Source organism: Thermobia domestica, chromosome 2 (assembly GCF_964235325.1).
Source record: "Thermobia domestica chromosome 2, izTheDome1.hap1.1, whole genome shotgun sequence".
Lineage (NCBI taxonomy): Eukaryota > Metazoa > Arthropoda > Insecta > Zygentoma > Lepismatidae > Thermobia > Thermobia domestica.
The window spans coordinates 34020629-34046270 of record NC_137455.1 but is presented as its reverse complement, the minus strand read 5'-3'; the positions used below and the strand labels follow the sequence as shown (position 1 = coordinate 34046270).

General features: G+C 35.0%; 1 protein-coding gene across 1 annotated transcript in view; it reads right to left on the bottom strand.

The window, feature by feature from the left end:
• The window catches only part of LOC145671391 (astacin-like metalloprotease toxin 1), a 66419-nt gene that overhangs the window by 19335 nt on the left and 21442 nt on the right, over positions 1–25642 (bottom strand). Inside the window, exons 4-6 of the mRNA XM_081740499.1 lie at positions 22397–22580; positions 4127–4234; positions 978–1098 (exon numbers count right to left, since the gene is read on the bottom strand). Coding sequence (XP_081596625.1) covers positions 978–1098; positions 4127–4234; positions 22397–22580 — 413 coding nt within the window. The remainder of the gene's footprint in view (positions 1–977; positions 1099–4126; positions 4235–22396; positions 22581–25642) is intronic.

Genomic DNA, 25642 nt, shown 5'->3' with positions numbered 1-25642 from the left:
GAAACGAATGAAATGGTGGAATGAAGAAAGAGTAGGAAACGGGAAAACCCCGAGAAAACCCACGAGCACGGTGTTTGTCCACCACAAAGTTCACACGGCGCGAGCTGGGATCGAACCAGATACCCCAACCACCGGAGGTGAATGCTCTACCACTGAGCCACCGCGTCCCCTTTTAATAGAATGATTTCCGCTACGAGCTACTTCTATTCATTATAGGAAGAAAATTGTAGTGAAGTAGTGTATGACAATTAGATGTAACAGAAGCTACCGAAGTTATCCGTGGTATGTAGGGGAAATGAAGGGGAATGTTTAGCAGAAAGTATCTAGAAGCACGTAAAAAATACAAAATTTACAAAAGAAATGCATGATGCAAGTACTTAGACCTAACATAACGTAACTAAATCTAACCTAAGCTAACCTAAATTAACCCAATATTAATAGAAAGAAGCGAAATTTTATCATTTTTTTGGGGAGAATTATGCTGGACTCCTACACTAATATAGCCTAATCTAACATAAAGTAACCTAACCTAAACTAACCTAATGTGAACAGAAATTACCAAAATTGTAACATTTATTTTAGAAGAAATGCTGAACAACTTCTACTACACATTCGCCGAAATGAACTACCTAACTTGTCCATGGCATATAGGAGGAAAATAAGTGTCTGAGGTACAAACGAAGGAAACAATTTCCATGGTATAGGCTACAAGAGATACCGGTAGATGGGCTACTGAAATTGTCCAGAGTATTCAGGAATAAAATAAATTCGTAAAGTAGCCCATTTTACGTAGAAATAAGGTAAATTACTAAACTTATGTATGGTAAGAAGGAGGAAAAATAAAATAGTAAAATCATTCGACCATGGTCGTAGAAGGAAAGTGAAATACTAAAGTCGCCCACAGTAACCAATAAAATTAAAAAAAAAAACTACTAAAATCATCAATGACTTTTGTAAATGAAATGACAATTACTAACCGTCACATTGATACAGCTTATGCACTCGCCGTATGTCGCTCTGACTCAGTCCTTGTTTCATCCATATTGGGCCTATGATCACATTAGGTCTAGTTGCTAATATTGTTGGGGATATGCCATCCTGGAAAAGAAAATCCGTTTCAGGAATTAAACATATAAGATAGTTACTCGTGTACAAGAGAAAATTAGTTCCTTTGATTCACTTCAAACTAATATGTCCTTTTTATTATTATTATTATTATTATTATTATTATTATTATTATTATTATTATTATTATTATTATTATTATTATTATTATTATTAAAGTTTAAACCGGTTTTACTGTAACTTAATAACGTGATGGTTATCACTAGTGAGTGCAGATTTGTAAGAATACTTCTCCAAAGAACTTCCTGACCACATGACAAGTGTCCAGAATGGGAGCAGGTCAAAACTCCCACATCCAAAACTCGCACACTCAGAAAATGTCAAAACGCTCACACAATCGGTCATAACTCCCACACAAATGGACAAATCTCCCAAATGCACGAACGGTCATAACTCCCACAGCCAAAACTCCCACACAGGTAAACGGTCATAACTCCCACACAAATGGACAAAATTCCCACACATAGCAACAGTCATAATCCCCACATAAATGGACAAATCTGCCACACAAATGGACAAAACTCCCACACGCAGAAATTGTCACAACCGCCACACAAATGGACAAAACTCCCACACCCACGAAATGTCAAAACGCCCACACAATCGGTCTTAATTCCCACACAAATGGACAAATCTCCCAAATGCATGAACGGTCAAAACTCCCTTGTACATCTTTTTATTATTTTTAGCGTCTGAAACTTACAAAGCGTGGAGGATCATTTCAAAGTGTGGGAGATTTGTCCGATTGTGTAGGAGTTTTGTCCATTTATGTGGTGGTTGTGACAATTTCTGCGTGTAGGAGTTTTGTCCATTTGTATGGGGATTGTGACCGTTGCTGTGTGTGGGTATTTTGTCCATTTGTGTGGGAGGTATGACCGATTCTGTGGGAGTTTTGACATTCCTTGAGTGTGGGGGTTTTGGCTGTGAAGTTATGACCGTTCGTGCATTTGGGAGATTTGTCCGTTTGTGTGGGAGTTATGTATGACTGCTTGTGTGGGCGTTTTGACATTTCTTGATTGTGGGAGTTTTGACCTAGACCCTCCAGAATTACTAATTTTTGTAGGCTTGATAGAAATTGTTCGTCTGTTCCAAGTGTGTTTCAGTGTTTTCAGGGACAATAGCTGTAGCTAAGATAATGATTGGTCTTATTATAACTTTCTGGTATTTTCATGTCTTCTTGATTTTGCTGGCCAGGTCTTTACATTTGCTTATTAATATTTATTGTTTTTTGTACTAAATGTTGTACGTATATTGTGAATAAGTGGCACTACCACACATATGGGAGTTACTTCTTGTCTTGGTGGATTAAATAAAGTGGGAAGATCCACGCACACGGTGTCGGTCCACCACAAAGTTTACTTGGCGCGAGCTGGGATCGAACCAGGGACCCCAAGCACCAGAGTTGAACTCTTTACTACTGAGGCACCGCGACCTCAAGACAAAATTCGTACGCTCCGTTTAAATACATGGAAAAGTGAATACTGTTTATTCACATTATAAGAGATTTATTTACAATGTTTGGACATCACTCTTTTAATCACTGAGAACAGCTTTACGTAGAGATCTTAAATATGTCCAAATGCCCCCCCCCCCTAAAAAAAATGGACTTGAATCTTTTGTGCACTGAACACTCCATTTTTTACTTCATGTTAACTGACGTGTAACTAGTGATGTGAGGCACAAAATTTTCTATTTCGCAAAATTTTCCGTTTTTTCGGAAAACTTTCCGTTCTAAACAAATATAAGTAATCATATAACAATTTCTCATTAATCACAAAATTGGTTGAATTCATGTATACGAATGTTAAAAAGTGAAGGACCGTTTAAAGAATCTGATAATTTTCTTGCCTCAGACAATTTCCAGTACTATGTAGGAACAAGTGAAACAATTTTTCATGAATCGAAAAATTTTCTGTCGTGTATTTAAAAATTGAAAAACTTTTTATGACTCGGAAAATTTTCATCATTTTGAAGCAAAAAGTAAAACAACTTTTTGTGAATCGGAAAGTTTTATTGCTCTGTAGAAACAAGTGAAAGGAATTTTCATAGATCGGAAAATTTTCATTACGATGTAGAAACAAGTGGAAAAACTTTTGATAAGCCGGATAATTTTGAATATTACGTGTAGTGATGTTAGGTGGAAAATTTTCCATTATACTCAACAGCACATTAAGCTATAAAATTGACTTCTTGTAAAGGAAAGTCAGACAGCAACAAATTATAATTTTCCAATTAGCTTTCGGGAACCGGAAAATTTTCTATTTCGTGTCGGCAAGTAAAAATTTACATAGTATTTCTCTCTCTCTCTCTCTCTCTCTCTCTTTCTCTCTCTCTCTTTCTCTCTCTCTCTTTCTCTCTCTCTCTTTCTCTCTCTCTCTCTCTCTGTGTATAAAGTACGTGGAACATAGATCAAGTTCGTAGAGTACAAATATTCCACCCCGTTGTTTCAAATGTAGCAAGAAAGCGAAAAGAAACGTTTGTGAATTTATCAATTATTTTAAAAACAGAAAATTCCACTATTTCTTCACATGTAGGCTTGCCTATGTAATAAAATAATTACATACAACATAGCATTTCCAGTTCCTTATGATGATTATTTTTGTAACAGAAAATAAGAAGAATGCATTGATTTTATTGTATTCAAAGCTATGAGAAACTTCATCTTACGCATATTAAACTGACGAAATACGATTTTAAGATATGAAAGGTGAAATCTGAAGGAAAAACACATTGAAGTTTTTGAAACATTTTTCCAGAAATGAAGAATCGTTAGATTCTCACTTCATGAAACTTTTTTCAGACAATACTTATGACCAATAAATTTTACGGCTAACAACGATGTAGGAGTAAATGGGGTATGTTTTTATGAATCGGAAAATTTTCATCATTGCCTGTATCAATACGACACTAGTTAGCCTTTATTACTTATAAAGTAATACATAAAACTAATAAATAAATACATAAATAAATAAATAAATAAATAAATAAAGTTAACATTTACCTTAGAAAATGCATATTCATCATAAAGCATAACAGAATGGTAGTCAAACGGTTCATCTAGTGTGTCCACTTCTGAATAAGAATATTTCGTGAAAGCAAATTGATATCCCTGCAATATAAAAGGAACATAATTCATTTCTTTGGTTAATGGTATTCGAAATGCAAATTTGAGCTGATCGAATCTACGATCACCGCACGTTGAAAACGTTAGTTGAAATTAGCTAAGCTAATTCCGCCGCGGAGGAAAAAGTGGCTAGTATTTTATTTCGCAATCATATGATTATCTTTTGACATGTCGGTGTACAAAAATAACTTTATATATATATATATATATATAACTGATTTTATGTTCCATTATGAGCCCAAAAATTCATCTTATAAAATATCTAACATTGCTAGACAACTTCTGTATCTCTGTAGACTCTGATCTAACTCAAGTGTTTAATTCCATTTTCAACAAAAGGTGAGGGGTCAATAGACCTACTACTACTACTACTACTACTACTACTACTACTACTACTACTACTACTACTACTACTACTACTACTACTACTACTACTAATAATAATAATAATAATAATAATAATAATAATAATAATTGATAAGACGGATAGTAGTGTTCAATGAACAGTTTTCGCGGGATCGCTGAGATGAATAATGACACTCACATTGCCATTTAAGTTCAAATTCATCACCCACTGCCATGGGGAATGATGGGTAGAAGTGGGAATGGGTGACGTGTAAAGAGGGACAGGTGACTTGGATCTAAACTTAGGGCCAATGGCACCTTTTGGCGATCTATCAATTTTCGACATCTCTAAATGGATATTTTCTTGTGTAAGAAGGACAAATGTCAGTATGGAACAGTTTGGAATATATACTATTTAATATTGACATATACTCTTCTTCCACAATTATTTAGAAACGTTAAAATTGAAAAACATATTTTCACTAGAAAGCAACATTGGTCCTTTTACATCCGAGCTACAGATTTATTTATTAATTATGTATTAAAAATAAACTATAAATAAAAAAAAATGTATCTCTTGTTATTCTTCTTCTCGGAATAGTGATACATATACTTCCAACCGTGACACACACACACTTTTGGTAACAACATGGAAGAACATAAATCAATACGCCATCCAAGATTGTCATATCGCCTGTTTATTTCGAGTGACATAGCTCAAAAATCCCCCTTACTGACTCATAGACAGAAAATGAAAGCTAATCTTGATGTCTATCTCTGGTAAAAGAAAAAAATGTACTTGTGTCGTTCTTGCGCTAAGTTGTTTTCAGTGCGTTTCAAAACTTTCTAACGCTTTCTTCGCAAAAGTTAGGAATTTTGAGTTATGTCACTCTTGAAATAAACAGGCGATCATGTATACTTCAGCGACAGATAGAGAGAGCTATACGCAGCAAAGCTACGCCTATGCTCTTTTAAGTTATGTTTCTCCGGCGATGCCGAAAGAAATCGAACAAAAATTGCGAGAAATATGAGATTAGCAAAGGCTTGTTTTTATAGAAAGCGGCACAACGAAACAAAACACAGTTTTAACATTGCAGCAAATACTCGTATGTGAAGCAACAGTAACATAGGTTAAATTAAACGCTGGTGAACACTTACTGTACTACCATGAGCAAAATAAATGACGCGTCTCTTTATTTTGAAGTTTTTTGAAAATATCTCCGTTTTCTTTATATGTTCGAAATTTCGGAAGGTTTCCCCAGCAGGACAGGTTAATAACAAACCCGTTTTTAATATTTGTGTTAGATATTAGCTTAAAATAAAGAAATTAGAAGCAAAAAACATTAAATCGACAGAAATCTTGAGAATTACCAACTCTGCTAAAGTGGGAAATTTTCAAGAACACGAGGGAATTCTGCATTTCAACACGAAGCAGCGACATCTATGTCATTGAGAGAAATGTGGATTAAATCTACAAACTAAACTTTTAACGAATATTTCTAGTATGTCTTATTATATGCATTATCTGCAAACTCCAAATATATGAATATATGCTAAGTATTAACATAAAGATAGAGCAAATAGTGGAAATTATCTATGGAAAAAGACGAATTGGTATGACGATCGTAATGAAATATCGTCTTTACCGGAACAGGCTCAGTTCACGTAAAAAAACAAATAGCTCAGTTAGTTAAAGCAATGAGTCTGTATGCTGAAGGTAGCGGGTTCAATCCCACGGAAGTGCCGTTGTCATTTTTATCTCTACACTACGGTTATTTTATTTATTTTTTTTATGTGGGAAAGAATTAAATTGTAACGTATGTGTAAAACTCATGACGATACCAAAAAAAGAAAAAAATGCCGTTGTCGCACTTGCATTAGCGTCCCTAATTTTGTTTGCAAACAGTTTCGTAATTCTTTCCCCTGTGCTCACTGCTCACCATATGCTCGCTGGCGCATAACGAATGTTTCCCAGTAAATGTTAATTCTAATTTGGAGAATTTTATAAAGTTTCACAATATTTCTCACTAGATACTCTTCTATCTACGTGTTTGGATATTTTGATAACAGATGTCCCTATTAAATGTTTAATTTTCCCTAGATGTTTAATTACGGAAAAGTTTTACAATGTATTTGTATTGAATTGAAATTGTTTTGAATTTACTACATAAGGTAAGTAGACCGAAGGAGGAGAACTCAAGTAATTGATATTCTACGTAAAAGCAACCTATTGTAGAATGATGATGCTTCTTACCTTCAACACATAATCTTTACGTTAGAGAGTCAGACAGAGAAAAATCCTGTTTTTTCCTCCTCTATGACCACCCATCTTAAACCTCTACATATCACTGTTCGTCTCACAAAATTTCGGTGCTCCAAAAACATTCAAATAATAATAATAATAATAATAATAGTAATAATAATCCTGAATATGCCATCCTTACATAATGTAAGGATATCTTAGTTTCCTAGTTTAAATCTTAAATATCTTAGTTTAAAATGATTTCTTTAGTACTTATTTGAGCAACCATGTAGGAGGGGGTACGACTTTTTATTTTGCCCCTCTCATTTCAGTACCCTTCCAACAGAAAGTAATTTTTGATAAGCAGGATAGACAAAATGAATAAGAAATATATTTACAGCATCCTCTCCCCTTTCATGATTGGAATATCACGTAATATTTTTTATTCTACGAAAGATGGCCCTGTGCGGTTAGGGGTAGGTAACTAAAAAAATACCTAATATATAGCGCCCCTTGATTGTAATATTACCGCTTCTTTATTTGTACGAGGGAGCCCCTACACAATCAAGGGTGACAAAAAGAATAGGAAGAGTGTCTATTGATTCCAGTGGTGGATCCAGCACGAACTCCTGGGGGAGGGGAGTTGAAGTGAAACATTCTTTTGATGATGTGAAGCTGTCACAAATTACCACTTAACTAAACTAAACAATAGTGGGGGGAACCGGAACCCAGTCAGTTTAAATTGATGTAAAAGTTTAATTTTTGGATTCATATTAAAAGTTATGGTTTCAAATGAGAATTTCAGTCCAAGTGGTCAATCATCAAATCTCGTGGGGCTCTACAGTGTAGGCTAATACGGCCCCCTTATGAGAAAAGGCAAAATTATTAACATGTTTATAACTTTCGAATTTTTCGTCTATTTTAAAGAAATATTTTGCTTCGTATTAAAGTGTTGGTTTGAAATGACAAATTCAGTCCGAGTGGACAATGATCAAATCTCCGGGGGGGGGGGCTCTTCAGTATAGGGGGCTACGGCTCCCTTATAAGAAAAGGCAAAAATATGAAAATGCTTATAACTTCCGAATTTTCCGTCTATTTTAAAGAAATTATTGGCTTCATATTAAAGTCTTGGCTTCAAATGACAATTTCAGTCCGTGTGGACAATGATCAAATCTCGGAGGGCTCTTCGGTGTAAGGGTTTCGGCTTCTTTATGGGACAAGATTCACGTAGTTGATATTGCAAAATTGTTTTGTATATATAAGTGGAAACTTGCACCATTTGGTTAATTTTACCTCGTATGTTTTGCAGATTCATATTCCAAGCAATAGTTACTTCGCAGAGCTAAAAGAAGGCACTTACTAGTTTCATTAAAATGAAATGTCTTTTATGAGAAGTTCTCATGGAGCCGACGAACGAATAGGCACCCAAACGTTGGTTAAGTCGAACGGTTGAAACCCGTTGAGCTCGCTACAATTATTATTATTATTATTATTATTATTATTATTATTATTATTATTATTATTATTATTATTATTAATAATAATAATAATAATAATAATAATAATAATAGAGCATTCACCTTTGGTGCATGGGGTCCGTGGCTCGATTCCACTTCGCGCCAAGTGAAATTTGAGGTGGACAAATACCGTGTGCATGGGTATGTGTTTTCTTGAGATTTTCCATTTTCCTCCCACTTTCTTCATTTCACCATTTCATTCATCATCATTCTCCCTTAGCGTAGATGCATAATCGACCAACGTTAAACTAGATATTGCAATTTCAATAATAATAATAATAAAAATTAATTCAACTGAAAGGACTGTAATTTATGTGGACAGCAATTATCATAAATATGAAACCATTATAAAAACAATGCTTTGAGTAGAAAGATAATCCTTTCCAAGTGTTAACGAATGCGCACGAGATAAGACATGTCTCGAGAAAGAGACAAGACGCGCTTTGTGACATCCAAGATAATACGAGGCAAATGTTTTGGATACGAGATAGCTTGTAAAATGTCTCGTCTTGTCTGGAATGTCTCGAAAACAAAAGTCTAAGTTTTAATATTATCTTTCAAGATCTATTCTCTCAGAAGTAGTTCTCTGCCTTAAAATTAATAACAACATTTGTGATTTAAAAAAAGATAAACAATGCCTTAAGTTAATAGTTAACTTTTCGAAAAGAAGCTTCATTAAGGGTGAACCTGAAAGATGTCCACAAACTTCGGGAGGTGATTCGTGACATCAAAAGGAGACAAATGGTCCTCTTGCAGTTTTCGAATTCAGCTTCGTTGTCGAGATACAGGGTTGCCAACTGGTCGTGTTTGAGAAACTCACTGAGAATAAATTCAAGTCCAAGAATAAACTACTACTCATATATTTTTCAGGTCAATTGACTTATACCATGTTGTAAGGTCAAATATTTATTTATGAAGTGTGTACAAACTTCGCCAGGGTCTTTTCTGAGAAAATCGTCGAGAAAAAGTCACCTCCAAGAATAAACTACCCCTTGTAAATTTTTCTAAGAGAAATATCTGATACTGCAATATAGGGTTGTTAATTAAATATTGATTAATGAAAAATAAACAAAATTGTTAAAACCATTTTTGAGAAAATAGCGTTTTTCGATTTTCGGCTGTTTGTAAACCACACTTATTTTAGGTGGTAGGAAAAAATGGAAAAGCTCCTGTAAGAATACTAAGTAAACCCTACGTTTAAAATTTGGTGTAGATAAGTTGAACGGTATGGCCTCTAGGCGAGTGCATATAAAAGTGTGCCGAACGGACGGACCGGAAGGACGGGTGTCGAAAAGTCACATTTTCGGTATGTAGACGCCATGAAACATGTAAATCCGTTGAAATCTGAATTTAATATTATTTTCATAATCACTATATTTTCTTCTCTCTTTTGTCGCTCGAAAAAGAAAAGCCTAAGTTTACCACAAAAAGCTAGGGAGTTTCTCAAAAAATATTCAATTACAGGGCCACCGCACTAAACTTTTTCAATTCAATTTCTTAACTGTGTTAGGCCGCAGTTGTTACTGAAGTGTGTATTTGGATAATACGAATAAAATTATCGTATTATTCAAATACATCGAATGTCAGATTATCGAATAAAAAACTTCGATTGAAGAAAATCCACACTACAAAACTAACTCACACTTTGAGCACATTTTCATTAGACATATAATAGACCAATTAATGCAATCATTGTTTATGAAATATGAAAAAAATCAAATGAGTCACTTTGGGAAAGTCGTTCAAAAAGAACACGTCAGGAGTAACCTACCTCTTGTGAATTGTTTCGAACAATGAGTTAAGATATACTTTTGGTTATTAATGAAATATTTATTTGCGAAATTTGAACAAAATCGCCTGTCGTTCGAGAAAATTGTCGGGGAAATAACCTTGACCCCAAAAATAAACTATCCGTTGTAATTGTTTTTCATAGAAATGACTTATACTAAAATATAGGGTTATTAATGAAATACTTATTTATGAATCATCAATAAAATTGTCCGAGTAATTTTTGAGAAAATCGTGAGGGAAAAATAACTCCCCGAATAAACTATCTCTTGAGGATTCTTTCAGGGTAAGCGAGTTATTCCATATTACTAGGTTTTTAATGAAATATTTATTTCTGAGTACGAACAAAATTGCTTGACTCATTTTTGAGAAAACCGTGGAGGAAAAACACCCCCAAGAGTAAACTACCCCTCGCATATTTTTTCAGGACAAACGAGTTTTGCCATATTGTTCGGTTATTAACGAAATATTTATTTCTGAAATATGAATAAACTCTTTTGAGTCGTTTTTGAGAAAATCGCCCAGACAACACTCCACCAAGAATAAACTATCCCTCGCATTTTTTTAGGACAAACGAGTTATGCCATATTGATAAGTTATTAATGAAATCTTTATTTATGAAATATGAACGAAAACATTTGAGTCCATTTTGAGAAAATCACTGAGAAAAAACTCACCCCCTTAGTATAAACTACCCCTTGTAGATTTTTCTCAGATAAATGCCTTATACCACAAAATAGGGTTGCTAATTAAATATTGATTTATAAAAAAAGAAAGAAAACAAGATCGTTAGAGCCAGTTATGAGAAAATATCTTTTTTCTATTTTCATCGTACAGGAAACTACCCTTGTTTTGGGAGTAGGAGGGAAATAAAAAAAACTATAGGAAATACTATGAAAATCTTAAACTAAAATTTGGTGCAGATAAGTTGAACGGTATGGCCTCTAGGCGAGTGCACAGAAAAGTGTAGCGAACGGACGGACGAACAGATAGACATGTATCGAAAAATAACTTTTTCGGTGTTAGGGGCTATAATACGTATAAATTCGTTGAAATCTCAAATTTGATTTTTTTTTTCGAACACCATACTTTCTTCTCTCATTTGTCACTTCAAAGTAAAAGGAACTCAGAACTACAGATAAAAGACACCTACTTTTACACATAGACATTATTTATTGATTTAAAACTGTTTTAGTTTGTGTCATTTCACTTCCAATTGAAAGGTTTTACAATGATTAACGGCATACCAATGACGAGACGGAAGTTTTCAGGAAGTAAATGCATTCAGAAGTCTAGATTGCATTACAGCTATCAGCCTGTTTTTATTTCTGCAATTGTTAACAGCTGTAATTTCGTCCAAACGCTGCATGAAATAATTTTTGGTTGACGTCATTGTGTTACTATTTTAGTATTGTTCTCTTCAGACTTGGTTGAAGTTTTGTCTTAACGGTTATACATTTTTTTCTTATTTCATCGTTACACATAAGAATAAAATGTTGTGGTGACTGGATAGATTCGAACCTACGAACATTGAGTTTTTATTCTTCAAACAATTTACCAATGGACCAAGCTTTGTCCTCACGTTAACGTACGGTTACAGGGTTTATTACGATTTAAATAAAATGGCTGGCTGTTAGAGTTTCCTGCCCAAATATTTCGATAAAAATTTTTCATTGCTTCGTACATTGTTTAGATACACATTTTAGGAGAGTGAATTTTGGTGTATATAATAATTTCATGCCAGATAAAAGCTGGATAAGTTTTAATAACATGTTTCATATGTAGTTCTCAATAATAGACTTGTTGTTCGGGATGACGTTCCAAGGTTTAGCATTGACTAGCAGTTTTTGCTATTAATATCCCTTCTAGCAATATTGGCAGTAGACAAAAGTTAGCCCGTGTTAAAGCTTTTTGCTCCTAATTTAGTTATTTTACTTTATTATTTAACGAATATATTGAAAATTGTCAGAGACACGTATGCAGTAATTTATTTCGGGAGGGGTCCGACTTCAATATTAGGATAAATTATAATAAAATTTTAAAAGATAATCCCCAAAATTAGGCTAAATTTACAGAAAAGTTGGGGTTTCAGAGGGGGTCCGGACCCCCTAGACCCACCCATAAATGCGTTCTTGTTTGTCAGTAACATTTCCTCATTTTGAAACCCTCAAAAACTTCGGATAGACTATATAAAGGAAAACGAGTTATTTTCGATGAAATATCACTTCAAGGAGACGCGTCAGTTTTATTGCACAGTGTGGTATCCCACGTTCACAATGGCAAGAGTTTCTTTCCTCTGATTCTCTGTCATTGTGCTCTATCGAAAGGTTAGGTTTGTAACATATTACTCCTACGAACAAGCATGACTGGCAGATAGGAATACTGAACACAACTCCAGAGAAATGCATGCTGGAACTTACGTTTATAGCTACGCTTTGGTGATTTTCCCTCAAGGTCAATCGAGTGGTAATTCAGTTCCGTCTCTGTTCTTAAGCCATGTTCGTATTACTTCGAACAGTTTTGATAATGAAAAGCATGCCTCTTAATATAACAGACTTCTCTCACGTAAGAAATCGAAACTCAGTTGGTCAGAGCAACTAGTCTGTACGAATTAGGTTGTTAGTTAGTTAGGAGCCCAGTACGAGTGAGGGTTTTTATTACTATTGTTTTTATCTTTTTTATGTGAGGAAAAATCAAATTGTGACATCGCGATATCAAATGTATTTGGTTAGGTAGCTTTGTCTTAGCTAAACTTTAAACATCAGTAACCGTCGAAATTATTTCACTAACCGATCACTTACTGAACATTTCAAACACGTCAAACCAGTGGCATAACATGAAGGTTAACCTCTCCTCCGCAGTCCTTAGTTATGCGTCCGTACTTTCAAGGGCGGACTAAGGGCCGGGCGACTGCCCGGGGTGCCAGAGAAAGAGGGGCACCAAAACGAGCCTCAAAAAGTAAATTTTACAATGTGCTTCCTACTGACGTTTTTGGTTTATATTCTTGTAAAGTAGTGGCAATTATATGATCTTTTTACATTTCACTATGGAAGAAGAGAGTTTCATAGTACTAAGGGGGCTGTATCGAAAAATTGAGAGATGGCATGTAGAATAAAGAGTGCCGGGAATTAAGTATTGTTTGTTTGTTTGTTTGTTTGAGTTTAGCGTTCCACGGTTATGCCTTAATGGGCAAGGGAGATGTGGATACTAATTATAGTGGAATCCGAACCACTTTTATCGTTCAACAGTAATCCACCGGGAATTGGACCCGGTACCACAGAGGGCAGGCGTGCTAGCCACTAGACCAGAGGGGGTGGAGTTGGTATTGTTTATAGCGGGCCATATTCTTTGTGAAGTTTTCCTAGGTAATGGATTTCTTTTTGAAAATTGGCTTAAAACAGGGGCGTCATTTAGGGAGGGCAGGGAGGGGCATTTGCCCCCCCTGAGTTTGAGATGTATATAGATTTTATCATTAGAATAGTAGTAAATCAGTGAAAAACGCGAAATTTTACTTATATCAAGAGGTCTTTCCCCCCCCCCAAAGCAAAATCTGAAATGACGCTCCTGGTTTAAACTATTAAAAACACTATGATAAAATGTAAAATATAGGCTACTACTAGGGGAAGGGCGCCAAAAAGTCACTTTGCCCGTGTGAAAATTTGGCCTGCTCCGCCCCGGCGTACTTTCTGTATATTTTTTGGCCTTGCAGCTTGTGCGGTCCCCACGCCACATTGTTGCGGGGGCGCTATTTACGCCTACCTTTCGAACGTAATTCAATAACTGTTTAAGAAATTCTACCATTAGCGTGGAAACGGGAATATATTTTTCTAATAATCCCATAGAACTTTCACTCAGAACGCCAGATGCAATTTTTCAGAGTGGGCTCTGGCTCATATTCAGGAATAATAATAATAATAATAATAATAATAATAATAATAATAATAATAATAATAATAATAATAATAATAATAATAATAATAATAATAATAATAATAATAATAAATATGAATGTCTTTGGAGAGCCGAAATTATGTGACACGAATCATTATAGATAGAGCTTTAAGATGAGTGGTCATAGGGGAGGAAAAACAGGATTTTTCTCTCTGACTCTCTAACGTTAAGATTATGTGCTGAAGGTAAGAACCATCATCATTCTACAATAGGTTGCTTTTACATAGAATATCAATTACTTGAGTTCTCCTCCTTCGGGCAAATTTCCTTATGTAGTAAATTCAAAACAATTTCAATTTAAGACAAATATTTATAGAGAAAATTAAACATTTAATAGGGAAATCTGTTATCAAAATATCCAAACTTTTTTTTTTTTTTTGGTATCGTCATGAGTTTTACACATATGTTACATTTTGATTCTTTCCCAAATAAAAAATAAATACGGGATTCGAACCGTCTACCTTCGGTATACAAACTCGTTGTTTTATCTAACTGAGCTATTTGCTTTGTTACGTAAGCTGAACCTGTTCTACAGTAAAGATGATTTTTCATTACGATTGGGCTAACAATTCGTCTTTTTCCATAGGTAATTTCCACTATTTGCACTATCTATACGTTAATACTTAGCATAGATTCATATATTTGGAGTTCGCTGATAATGCATATAATAAGACATACTAGAAATATTTCGTTAAAATTTTCGTTTGTAGATCTAATTCACGCTTGTCTCAATGACATAGATGTCGCTGCTTCGTGTTGAACTGCAGAATTCCCTCGCGTTCTTGAAAATTTCCCACTTTAGCAGAGTTGGTAATTCTCGAGATTTCTGTCGATTTAATGTTTTTTGCTTCTAATTTCTTTATTTTAAGCTAATATCTAACACAAATATTAAAAACGGGTTTGTTATTAACCTGTCCTGCTGGGGAAACCTTCCGAAATTTCGAACATATAAAGAAAACGGAGATATTTTCAAAAAACTTCAAAATAAAGAGACGCGTCATTTATTTTGCTCATAGTAGTACATTTGATGATAATGAATAATTGCCGGTTTAACATACTATGGTTTGACATCACCAGATACCCAAACTCCATCTGACTTTTCGAGAGTAGTAGAAAACTGAGCCGAATTCAAAAAAGAACTTTAAAAAACAGAAAATAATAATAAACCACTTAAAAGCAGAAAATAATTTATTAGCAAGGGCGCCCATGTTGTGGTTTTCAAGGGGGGACAAGTATAAGCGAAATTTCAAATATAGTTACAAATTTTGCTGTAACTAATGTAAAAATTTTATTGGGCTTTCAATATTCCCAAGTATAATTTTCTCTTAGGGGGAGAAAGCGCCCCACCTTGCCCCCACTGATGGTCGCCCTTGTTTATTAGTATTATTATTTTTATTTGAAGTCATGCCAAGCCGAACAAATAAAATGGCTGATATAAACTTATTTCAAAGGTAATTTTATAATGCATTAATATGTTTAATTTGGCATGACTTCAAATTTTTAAAAATAAATAATGATAAATTACTTTCTGCTTCAAGCGGTTTATTATTATTATTATTATTTTATGATTTTTAGTGCTGTTTTGATGCCTCTTCATATTTTTAAGAACATTTTATTTTCTGTTTTTAGAACGTTTTTTAAAGTCGTTTTTTTTTTTTTTTTTTTGCATTTTTGATGTTCAAGATGCTCCTCGCAGTGAGCGACCATTTACTAAAAAGTGGATTATATTCAGGCAAAAGTCAAGCAAGTATGTAAACAGTCATGACAGTACCAATACCTAAACATTACGCGTGTCAAGTTTGACCAACCACGAACACTAAAACGACCAGAACATATCTCAGAATAATGGGCTACTTATGGGCTAATTAGTTGTTCTAATCCCAATTTTTGGGCTCCTAATGTTTAGCGGGAAATCGGATACAAAATGGGCGAGTCAAGTTTGATATCAAGCTAGAACACCCCATTCGGTTAAAATGGTCCGATCGAAAAAATTCAAACGCCAGAATTATGGGCTATTTACGGGCTAATTAGTTGCTGTAATAACAATTTTTGTGCCCCTACTGTTTAGCGGGAAATCGGAATCAAAATGGGCGAGTCAAGCTTGACATCAAGTAAGAACCACCCATATGGTTATGGTTACAACGGTCCTATCGGAAAAATTCAAACGCCAGAATTATGAGCTATTTATGGGCTAATTAGCTGCTCTAATCCCAATTTTTGGGCTCCTACTGTTTAGCGGGAAATCAAAATCAAAATGTGCAAGTATACCTTCACATCAAGCTAGAACCTTCCATACGGTTACAATGGTCCGATCGAAAAAATTCAAACGCCAGAATTATGAGCTATTTATGGGCTAATTAGAATTGTAATTCCAATTTTGGGGTTCCTTCTGTTTAGCGGGAAATCGGAATCATAATGAGCGAGTCTAGCTTGACAACAAGCTAGAAACCCCCATTCGGTCACAATGGTCCGATCGAAAAAAATCAAACACCAGAATTATGGGCTAATTAGTTGCTTTAATCCCAATTTTGGGCTCCTAATGTTTAGCGGAAAATTGGAGTCAAACTGGCCGAGTCTAACTTGACATCAAACTAGAACCCCGCATACGGTTACGGTTACAACGGTCCGATCGAAAAAATTCAACCGCTAGAATTATGGGCTATTTATGGGCTAATCAGTCGCTGTAATTCCAGTTTTTGGGATCCTAACGTTTAGCGGGAAATCGTAATTAAAATGTGTCAGTCTACCTTAACATCAACCTAGAATCCCCCATACGGTTACGATTACAGTGGTCGGATTGGAAAAAATCAAACGCCAGAATTATGGGGTAATTAGTTACTTTAATCCCAATTTTTGGGTCTCTACCGTTCAGCGGGAAATCGGAATCAAAATGGGCGAGTCTAGCTTGTCATCAATCTAAAAGAACATACGGTTACAATGGTCCGATTCTAAAAATTCAAACGCCTGAATTATGGGCTATTTGTGGACTAATTGGTTGCTCTAATCCTGATTTTTGGGCTCCTACCTTTTAGCGGAAAATCGGAATCAAAGTGGGCAACTCTAGCTTGATATCAAGCTAGAACACTCCTTACGGTTAGAAATCTCGAATCGAAGAAAATCAAACGTCAGAAATATGGGCTAATTTATCGGCTAATTGATGCTCTAATTTCTAGTTTGGGGCTCCTACCGTTTAGCAGGAATTCTTTATCAAATTTGTCTTAACTCCTAGCTATAAACCTAGGACTATAATACTCCGATCAAAAGAATTCAAACGTTGGAATTATGGGTTATTTGTGTGGTAAATTGTTGCTCTAATGTAGAGTTTTGTTCTTCTATTGTTCGCAAGAATTCTCATGCAAGATCGGTATTGATTTTTAGATAAGGTGGGATGACAATTTCAAAGTTGCAATGAGAAGACATCAAAGTTTATTAACTGAAAATTGATTTATTTGCACTCTCCGCAAATGTAAATCTATATCTCTACTAGTAAATCCATGAAGTCTTTTTACACGTGTTTATGTTCATTATGTTTGGAAGTAAGTAGTGTACTCGTATATATAGAATTTATACAGTGAAATATCATATTATTTTTAAATATTTTTTTGTTTATAGGAAATGCCTCTTCGCCGTTACTGGGGGCCGCAGTGGCACAACGGTAGAATGTTTACCTCTTGCGCGTGTGATCCCTAGTTCGGTCCCAGATCGCGCCAAATTGTCTTTGTGATTGACAAGCACCGTGTACTTGGGTTTTATCGGATTTCTCCCATTTCCACCCACTTTATTCATTCCACCATTTCATTCATTTCTTATTATCACCGTCTGCCTTAGCTTATAAATCACTCAACACAAAAAAATAGGAGCCTCGTAATATAACAAACTATGCGTAACAATGAACAAATAATAATATTGTTATGAACAGATTGAACAGAAATAATATCTTTCAGATGGCCTTGTGTTTTTCTGCACCATGCCTACAGAAAAAGGCAATGTTCACTTTACTTTTCCAGTTTTAATAAAAAATTTTCCAACGTGCTTATGGAGCACAATCTTTACCCTACTTATCGAGAACTACTCCAAATAGAGTTGCGGTTTATGCAATATCTTTATCATAGGTGAGATTACCTGTATATTTCTTGGAAAAGTAAAGCCTCAACAAATGTAATATATATAGTATGTAATATATATATAGGTACGGGTACGGGGAGGAAATGAAACATCTACTTTAACGACCCACGATTATTAACCGAGACTAAGGGAGACGGTGATAATAAGAAATGAATGAAATGGTCTAATGAATAAAGTGTGAGGAAATGAGAGAATCACGATAAAACCCAAGCACACGGTATTTGTCAACCACAAAGACCACTTAGCACGATCTGAATCGAACTACGGATCACACGCTCAAGAGGTAAACATTCTACCGTTGTGCCACTGCGGTCCCCAGCAATGGCGAAGAGGCATTTCTTACAAACAAAAAAATATTTAAAAAATATATTTCACTATATAAATTTTATACATACACTACTTAAGTTACTTCCAAACATAATAAACATAAACACGTGAAAAGAGAATTCATGGATTTACTAGTAGAGATATATATTTGCATTCGCGGAGAATGCAAATAAATCAATTTTCAGTTAATAGACATCGACGCTTTCTCACTGCAACTTTGAAATTATCATCGCACGTTATCTAGAAATCAATACCAATCTTCCATGAGATTTCTTGCTAACGATAGAAGAACCAAAATCGACATTAGAGCTACTAATTAGCACACAAATAAACCCCATAATTCCGGCATTTTAATTATTTGGTCGGAGTATTATAGCCCTAGGTTTATAGCTAGAAGCTAAGCTAAATCCCACAATTTGATGAAGATATCGTGCTAAACGGTTGATTTTTTTTTATCGGAACATTGTTACCGCATATCGGGTTCTAGCTTAATGTCAAGCTAGACTCGCCCATTTCGTTTCCGATTTCCCGCTAAACGGTAGAAGCCCAAAAATTGGGATTAGAGCAACTAATTAGCCCATAAATAGCCCATAATTCTGGCATTTGAATTTTTTCGGTCGGACCATTGTAACCGTAACTGAATGGGTTGGGTTCTAGCTTGATGTCAAGCTAGACTCGCCCATTTTGATTCCGATTTCCCGCTAAATAGTAGGAGCCCAAAAATTGGAATTAGAGCAACTAATTAGCCCATAATTCTGGCATTCCAATTTTTCGATCGGACCATTGTAACCGTATTGGAGTTTCTAGCTTGATGTCAAGCTAGACTCGCACATTTTGATTCCGATTAACTGCTAAACTATAGAAGCCCAAAAATTGGGATTAAAGGAACTAATTAGCTCATAACTAGCCCATTATTCTGGTGTTTGAATTTTTTCGATCGGACAATTGTAACCGAATGGGGGGTTCTAGCATGATATCAAGCTAGACTCGCCCACTTTGAATCCGATTTTCCGCTAAACAGTAGGAGCCCAAAAATCGGGATTAGAGCAACTAATTAGCCCATAAATAGCCCATTATTCTGAGATATGTTCTGGTCGTTTTAGTGTTGGTGGTTGGTCTAACTTTACACGCGTGTAAACATTCATTATTAATGTTAAATCATTTGAAGAAAGCTGGCTACAAAATGTTCTTAACCCCTTGGTTATTCACAACCCATCTTACTTTGCTGAGTATCTGGTTGTCGCATATTTAAGGATATTTTTAAAATCCTTATTGCAGGAATTGCAGATATTGCAAGAATTATTTAACTTTTAAAAACAATTGTTAAAAATTTTCAAATATTTTATACGTAAGAAACTTTCTTCGAAATAGTTTATACGATTAGAGAAAATCGCATCGAAATATGACCAATAATTATCCATATAATTGTAAACATACATATATATATGCAGGTCAAACCAAGAACTTCCTTTTTTTAAAAGTCGGTTAAAAAGGAAAGCGACGTTCAACGCGACAACGCACAGCACGACGTTGCCACTAGTAGTTGTTATACTAATAGAAATAATGCGGTTCGAGGAAGGAAACAAACAAACAAACGATACAAACAATAGAAAGCGACTCAATTGTAACAATGTCAATGCAATTGATCCGTTTTCAGGGATGCTTTTACTTTTTTCTTCTTCTTGCTACCAATCAACAAAACCGCACCCCAAAATTCACTGAATTCCTCACACAGAGCACGAGCCACAAATAAATCTGACAATCTTACTTGCGTCATATTCCTTCTCTTTTTGGTGACAACAGTTAAGATTGACACACAATCATAGTCATACGTCTTGCAAATCAAATCAGAAAAATAAACACACTGCTGAACAAGACTGCACTTATTTAATATAACAACACATTTACACGTGACATTTCGATCTTCTAGCCAAGATCCTCATCAGACGTACATCAGTGTATTACAGATCAGACGTACCATACACTGAGTGATACAAAAAACTACTCAAGTATATATACACCATTAATATGTCCTTTCTTTCTGGTAGAATTTTATGTTTTCCCATTGGTCAGTTCAGATAGATTTCCATGCTTCTGATTGGCTGTTTGAACGGGCCAATGAGAGAGCAGATAGGGATACTAATGGTGTATATACAGTATACTTAAGTAGTTATTATTATTTTTTTTTTGTATCACTCAGTGTACGTCTGATGAGGATCTTGGCTAGAAGATCAAAACGTCACGTGTAAATGTGTTTTTATATTAAATAAGTACAGTCTTGTTCAGTAGTGTGTATATTTTTCTCAGTTAAGATTGCAAGTAGTTATATGCAGGGGTCTAAAAGTACAGGGCACCAAGTCACAATCGCGTCTGGCGCCTAGCAAATTTACGGTTCAAACAAAAATATATAAAAGTATTGTGGAGGGCATACTTCAGTATTGGTTCCAATTTATTATTGATAAGTTCATACTTCCGTATTGATGAGGGCATGCTTCAGTATTGGTTGCAGTTTATTATTGATAAGTTCATACTTCAGTATTGTTGAGGGCATACTTCAGTATTGGTTCCAATTTATTATTGATAAGTTCATACTTCCGTATTGATGAGGGCATGCTTCAGTATTGGTTGCAGTTTATTATTGATAAGTTCATACTTCAGTATTGTTGAGGGCATGCTTCAGTATTGGTTGCAGTTTATTATTGATAATTTCATACTTCAGTATTGTTGAGGGCATGCTTCAGTATTGATTCCAGTTTATTATTGATAAGTTCATACTTCAGTATTGTTGAGGGCATACTTCAGTATTGGTTCCAATTTATTATTGATAAGTTCATACTTCAGAATTGTTGAGGGCATGCTTCAGTATTGATTCAAGTTTAATTTTGATGAGTTCATACCTTTTATTGATGAGGTCATACTTCAGTATTGATTCCAGTTTATTATTGATAAGTTCATACCTTAATATTGTTGAGGGCATACTTCAGCATTGGTTCCAGTTTATTATTGATGGGCAGGGTGCGAATTGGCGGGGGGGATGCCAGGGATTTCCCCCCCTGACAAAAATCTTTCCCCCTCTGGAGAAGAAAAATTTTATCCCTGGCAGGGATAACTTTTTCCCACTCTGGAGTATTTTTAAATGGACATGAAGATAGAAAAAGGGAACAATTCTTACTTTGCGTGAATGAAAATTTATGAAACATCTCACATCTCAACTGTTTTGTACTTGTTAGTATATATATATATATATATATATATATATATATATATATATATATATATATATATATGTGTGCGTGTGTGTGTGTGTGTGTGTGTGTGAGAGAGAGAGAGAGAGAGAGAGAGAGAAAGGACGGTGCGCATATGGGTGAAATTCATCCCCCCCTGGGAAAACTTTTCAATTCGCACACTGTTGATGGGTACATACTTTAGTGTCGATGAGGGCATATGTAGTATATTTTTGAAAGGTACCGAGCGTATACCTACCAAAAATTCTGGTAACACATCATTGATAACGTGATTATCACATTTTTTTTAAAAAAAAATCCCATTCTTCTCCCTAATTTATAGATCTTCCTTATTTAGTGTCACCAGAAAGCATGCCTCATTCTAAAGACATGCTACATGCGATCATTATGTCATTCAACAACTTGATTTCACTATAAACGAAATGATTACGATCCATGAATCTGAGTAAATTTAAGTACTAGCAGTAGCTTTCTCAGTAAAAATCTTCTGTTTCTTTAAGAACTCAGTGATTTAAGAGATGTTGTTAAGATCGAAGTAAGCATATGTTCTTTAAATGGAAAATGAACATTCAAGCTTATCTTTATAAATTAAAGTTACGTGACTTACCGGCAGAATATTTCTCCAGAGAATTCTGATGTAGTCATCTCGGTCAGGACGGTTCATCTCGTGGTAGAAGCCAATTGCATGACCCAGTTCATGGATGACGATGCCTTTATACCAGCAAAGATATCCTAGAGACAGGTGTTGAGGGGATTCGTTGGTACGCCCCACGGAAGACCAACACGCACCGCTAGTGAGAAAGATAATAGTTCGTAATATGCGCATTCGAATTTCAGAAATATAGTCTATATAATTCTAGACATATAGAAATATATAGAGATCCATGTTTATCAAAACTTAACTGATTTCATATAAGAGTACTATATAAACATTCCAACTTAAAATAGCTTAGGTAAAAGTGCCTTTATTCTAATGAATGAGATTACAAATGTACGCTCACACACTGTTAAATGAGGGGGCCTAAGAGCCTCTGTTATTTGCCTTCCAGTCGTTTGTTGTAAATTGTGTCTCACTGGTTACACATAATTAAATTACTTGTCACCACTGAGGCCTGACCATTGTAATTAAGGGGGGATGTCCGTGTTTGGGGTCAAAATTTTCGATTTTTGAAAAGTGTCATTTTCAGAATCTACGGTCTTTGAAGTTTCATTGTCAAAAGTTTCATGTTCCTACGACATCAGGTTTCCTTCGAGAACTGAAAATTATTGTGTACTTCCGTTGTATTTTCAGGCTTAAATATTTCCAGGTTGTTTGATCATCCCATTCTTCTGTAATGATGTAGTAAATATATTTTTGCTTTGTTGTTCCAAAAAGAATACACACTTCCATTTTGCTTACTGTTATTTGTGCGTTCACAGTTCTTTATTTTCCTTATTAGTCTGTGTTAGGAAACTCAGCCAATAGTAGGTAAATGTAGACTGAATTCCAAAGAAGGTGATAGCTTACAGGTATATTCTACTATGGGAAGGCAATCAGGGAAAACATTGGTAACCTTCAGAAGATGGAGAATGCAGTGTGGGCAACTTATTTTCTTAAATATTCAACTGACGAGAAACCAACGAATATGCTCTCTCCCAAAGGAGTGTTTTCCTGGAGTAGTATAACAGATCTCAAGCAATTGGAGAACATTATGAAAATAAGCACTCGTTGCCTCTTCAGTAATGGATGCTATCACACCTATCTACAGAGCTCTTGCGCATCCCGCATTTTGCAAAAATGTTTGCATAGGAAAACACAGAACCGCAATAAAAGTTGCAATGCACTGATGTCAAAAAACTACATTTGCGAGTTCTAAAATCGAACAAATTGCAGTATATGATGCTGTTTTGTGTTTTAGTAGCGTACGTGAATCAAGAAAACGGTGTTCTGGAAAAGATGGGAATTTCAAGCGATGAATACAGCTCGAAACTACTGCGAGACATGGACAGAAAACGTATAGCAAAATCTGAGTTGGGAGTTCTGAAGCTTATCAAGGAATCAAGAATAAAGACAAGAAAATGTAGGAAAGGTGAAGAAAACACCAGCCGAAGACGAAGAATATGGTTATGATCCTTTCTTAATGTTGTGATTCGTCTTATTGCTGAAAATCCATTGTAAATTTTAAACTTTTAATTTCTCAAAATTGCATTTTTGCATATACATGTACCATTTTCTCACAAACTATGATTGATAAAGTAATCAAATTTTGCACAAATCTTACTTACGTGTACCTCTATTTACTGAATTAGAATTATAACAGAGTTCCTTTATTTGTCTCAGTTACTCTTTGGTGAAGATAAAGAAATCACATCATTAAAATTATTCGAATTTTTTTTTTTTAAAAAAAAACATAATTGTTGGCTTTGTATGTAATCTAGAAAAATAATCCTAGTTCGGTAACATTGCCAGCTATTGTAGGGTGCGTGGTATAAAAATTAAACGAATCCCTTCAGTAGTTTTCGAAGAAAAAGGTACAAACACTTTTAGAGCTGTGCTAAAAATTTGAGCCCATGTCATATGCGTGAAAGGCAAGATAGAGGAGAAAAAATTAATACAGAGATGCTGAACTTCTACACACATCTATCGACCAAAAATTATACTTCTGCAAGCAATAGTAAAGCGTGGGTTGGCAAATTTCTCGTAAACAGTCAAAACACGGACATCTCCCTTAACTGAACTGAGCGTACCAGTTGGTTGTATAGAATAATGATGCGCAAAACAAGTCTTTATAAAAACTGGTAACCGGTTTCTAGAGAAACCGTTTCAACGTGCGCTTAACTGTGATTACCCAAGTGACAATAACATTCAGTTCCAGAGGCGTGCGCAGAAGTTTTTCAAGGGGAGTTTAAACTCCCAAGTTCTATAATTTCAGGTGTTTGCATATATTATATCTTAACCCTTTATTTGTCACTGTTGCACTCACGCAACATCGCATTCTATTGCGTTATCCGCACGAATTATAACTTCAGTGATCATTTAATTGGCATTATTGCTTTCATTCAATTATTCATATACATGATTTGCAGGTCGCTTGTTTAGATATTTCTAATCTTCGTCAACACGGGACAGTCAAATTTTGTATTGTAGAAGCTCTTTCTCTTACGTTCCGCGAAAGCTCTTTTTTCATATTTTTATTTGTGGTTTCTTGCTCTGTAGGAAAATATCCGGACCTTAAAGGCAGAGGGGAGTAAGTCATTTTTATTAAATTTTCAGGAGAGACAGAAAACAGTGACTTACTTCTTTTCGCCTTTAAGTATCTTCGGACTCATATCCAATGTTATTGTTGCTATTTGATAAAGTATTCATAATACAACTACAAGCTTTCTAAGAATAAGATATATCCGAACACGCGTTTCGAATCTGGCAATAGCTCATTAAAAAAAAAAAAAAAAAAGGTCCGGATATTTCAACAAAACTGCTGCTAATTATTGAGAGTATTCTTATGATATTTGACCATAATAGAGGAATGTTGCTCAGTAGCTACACATAAGACCCATTTTATGGCAATGTTGCTTTGAAATAAACATCCTGTATTTTGTAACCAAAGTACAAAAATATTTTAAAAATTACGAAATTATGATCAAGAAGACATGGTTCAATCATAAAAGCAAACTAAATAATTTAATGATAGCTTGCCAATTAAAGGGTAAATATGATAAATGTTCATTTTTGTATATCATTTTGCTCAAGGGTGGGGGTTTCAAACCCCGAGTCCCCTTGCGTACGCCACTGATAAGTTTCAAATAGTGGATATCTGTGTTAGAAAAAGAGTACGGAACGACCAAGAGTGTCTGAACCTGAAGAGAATGTTGA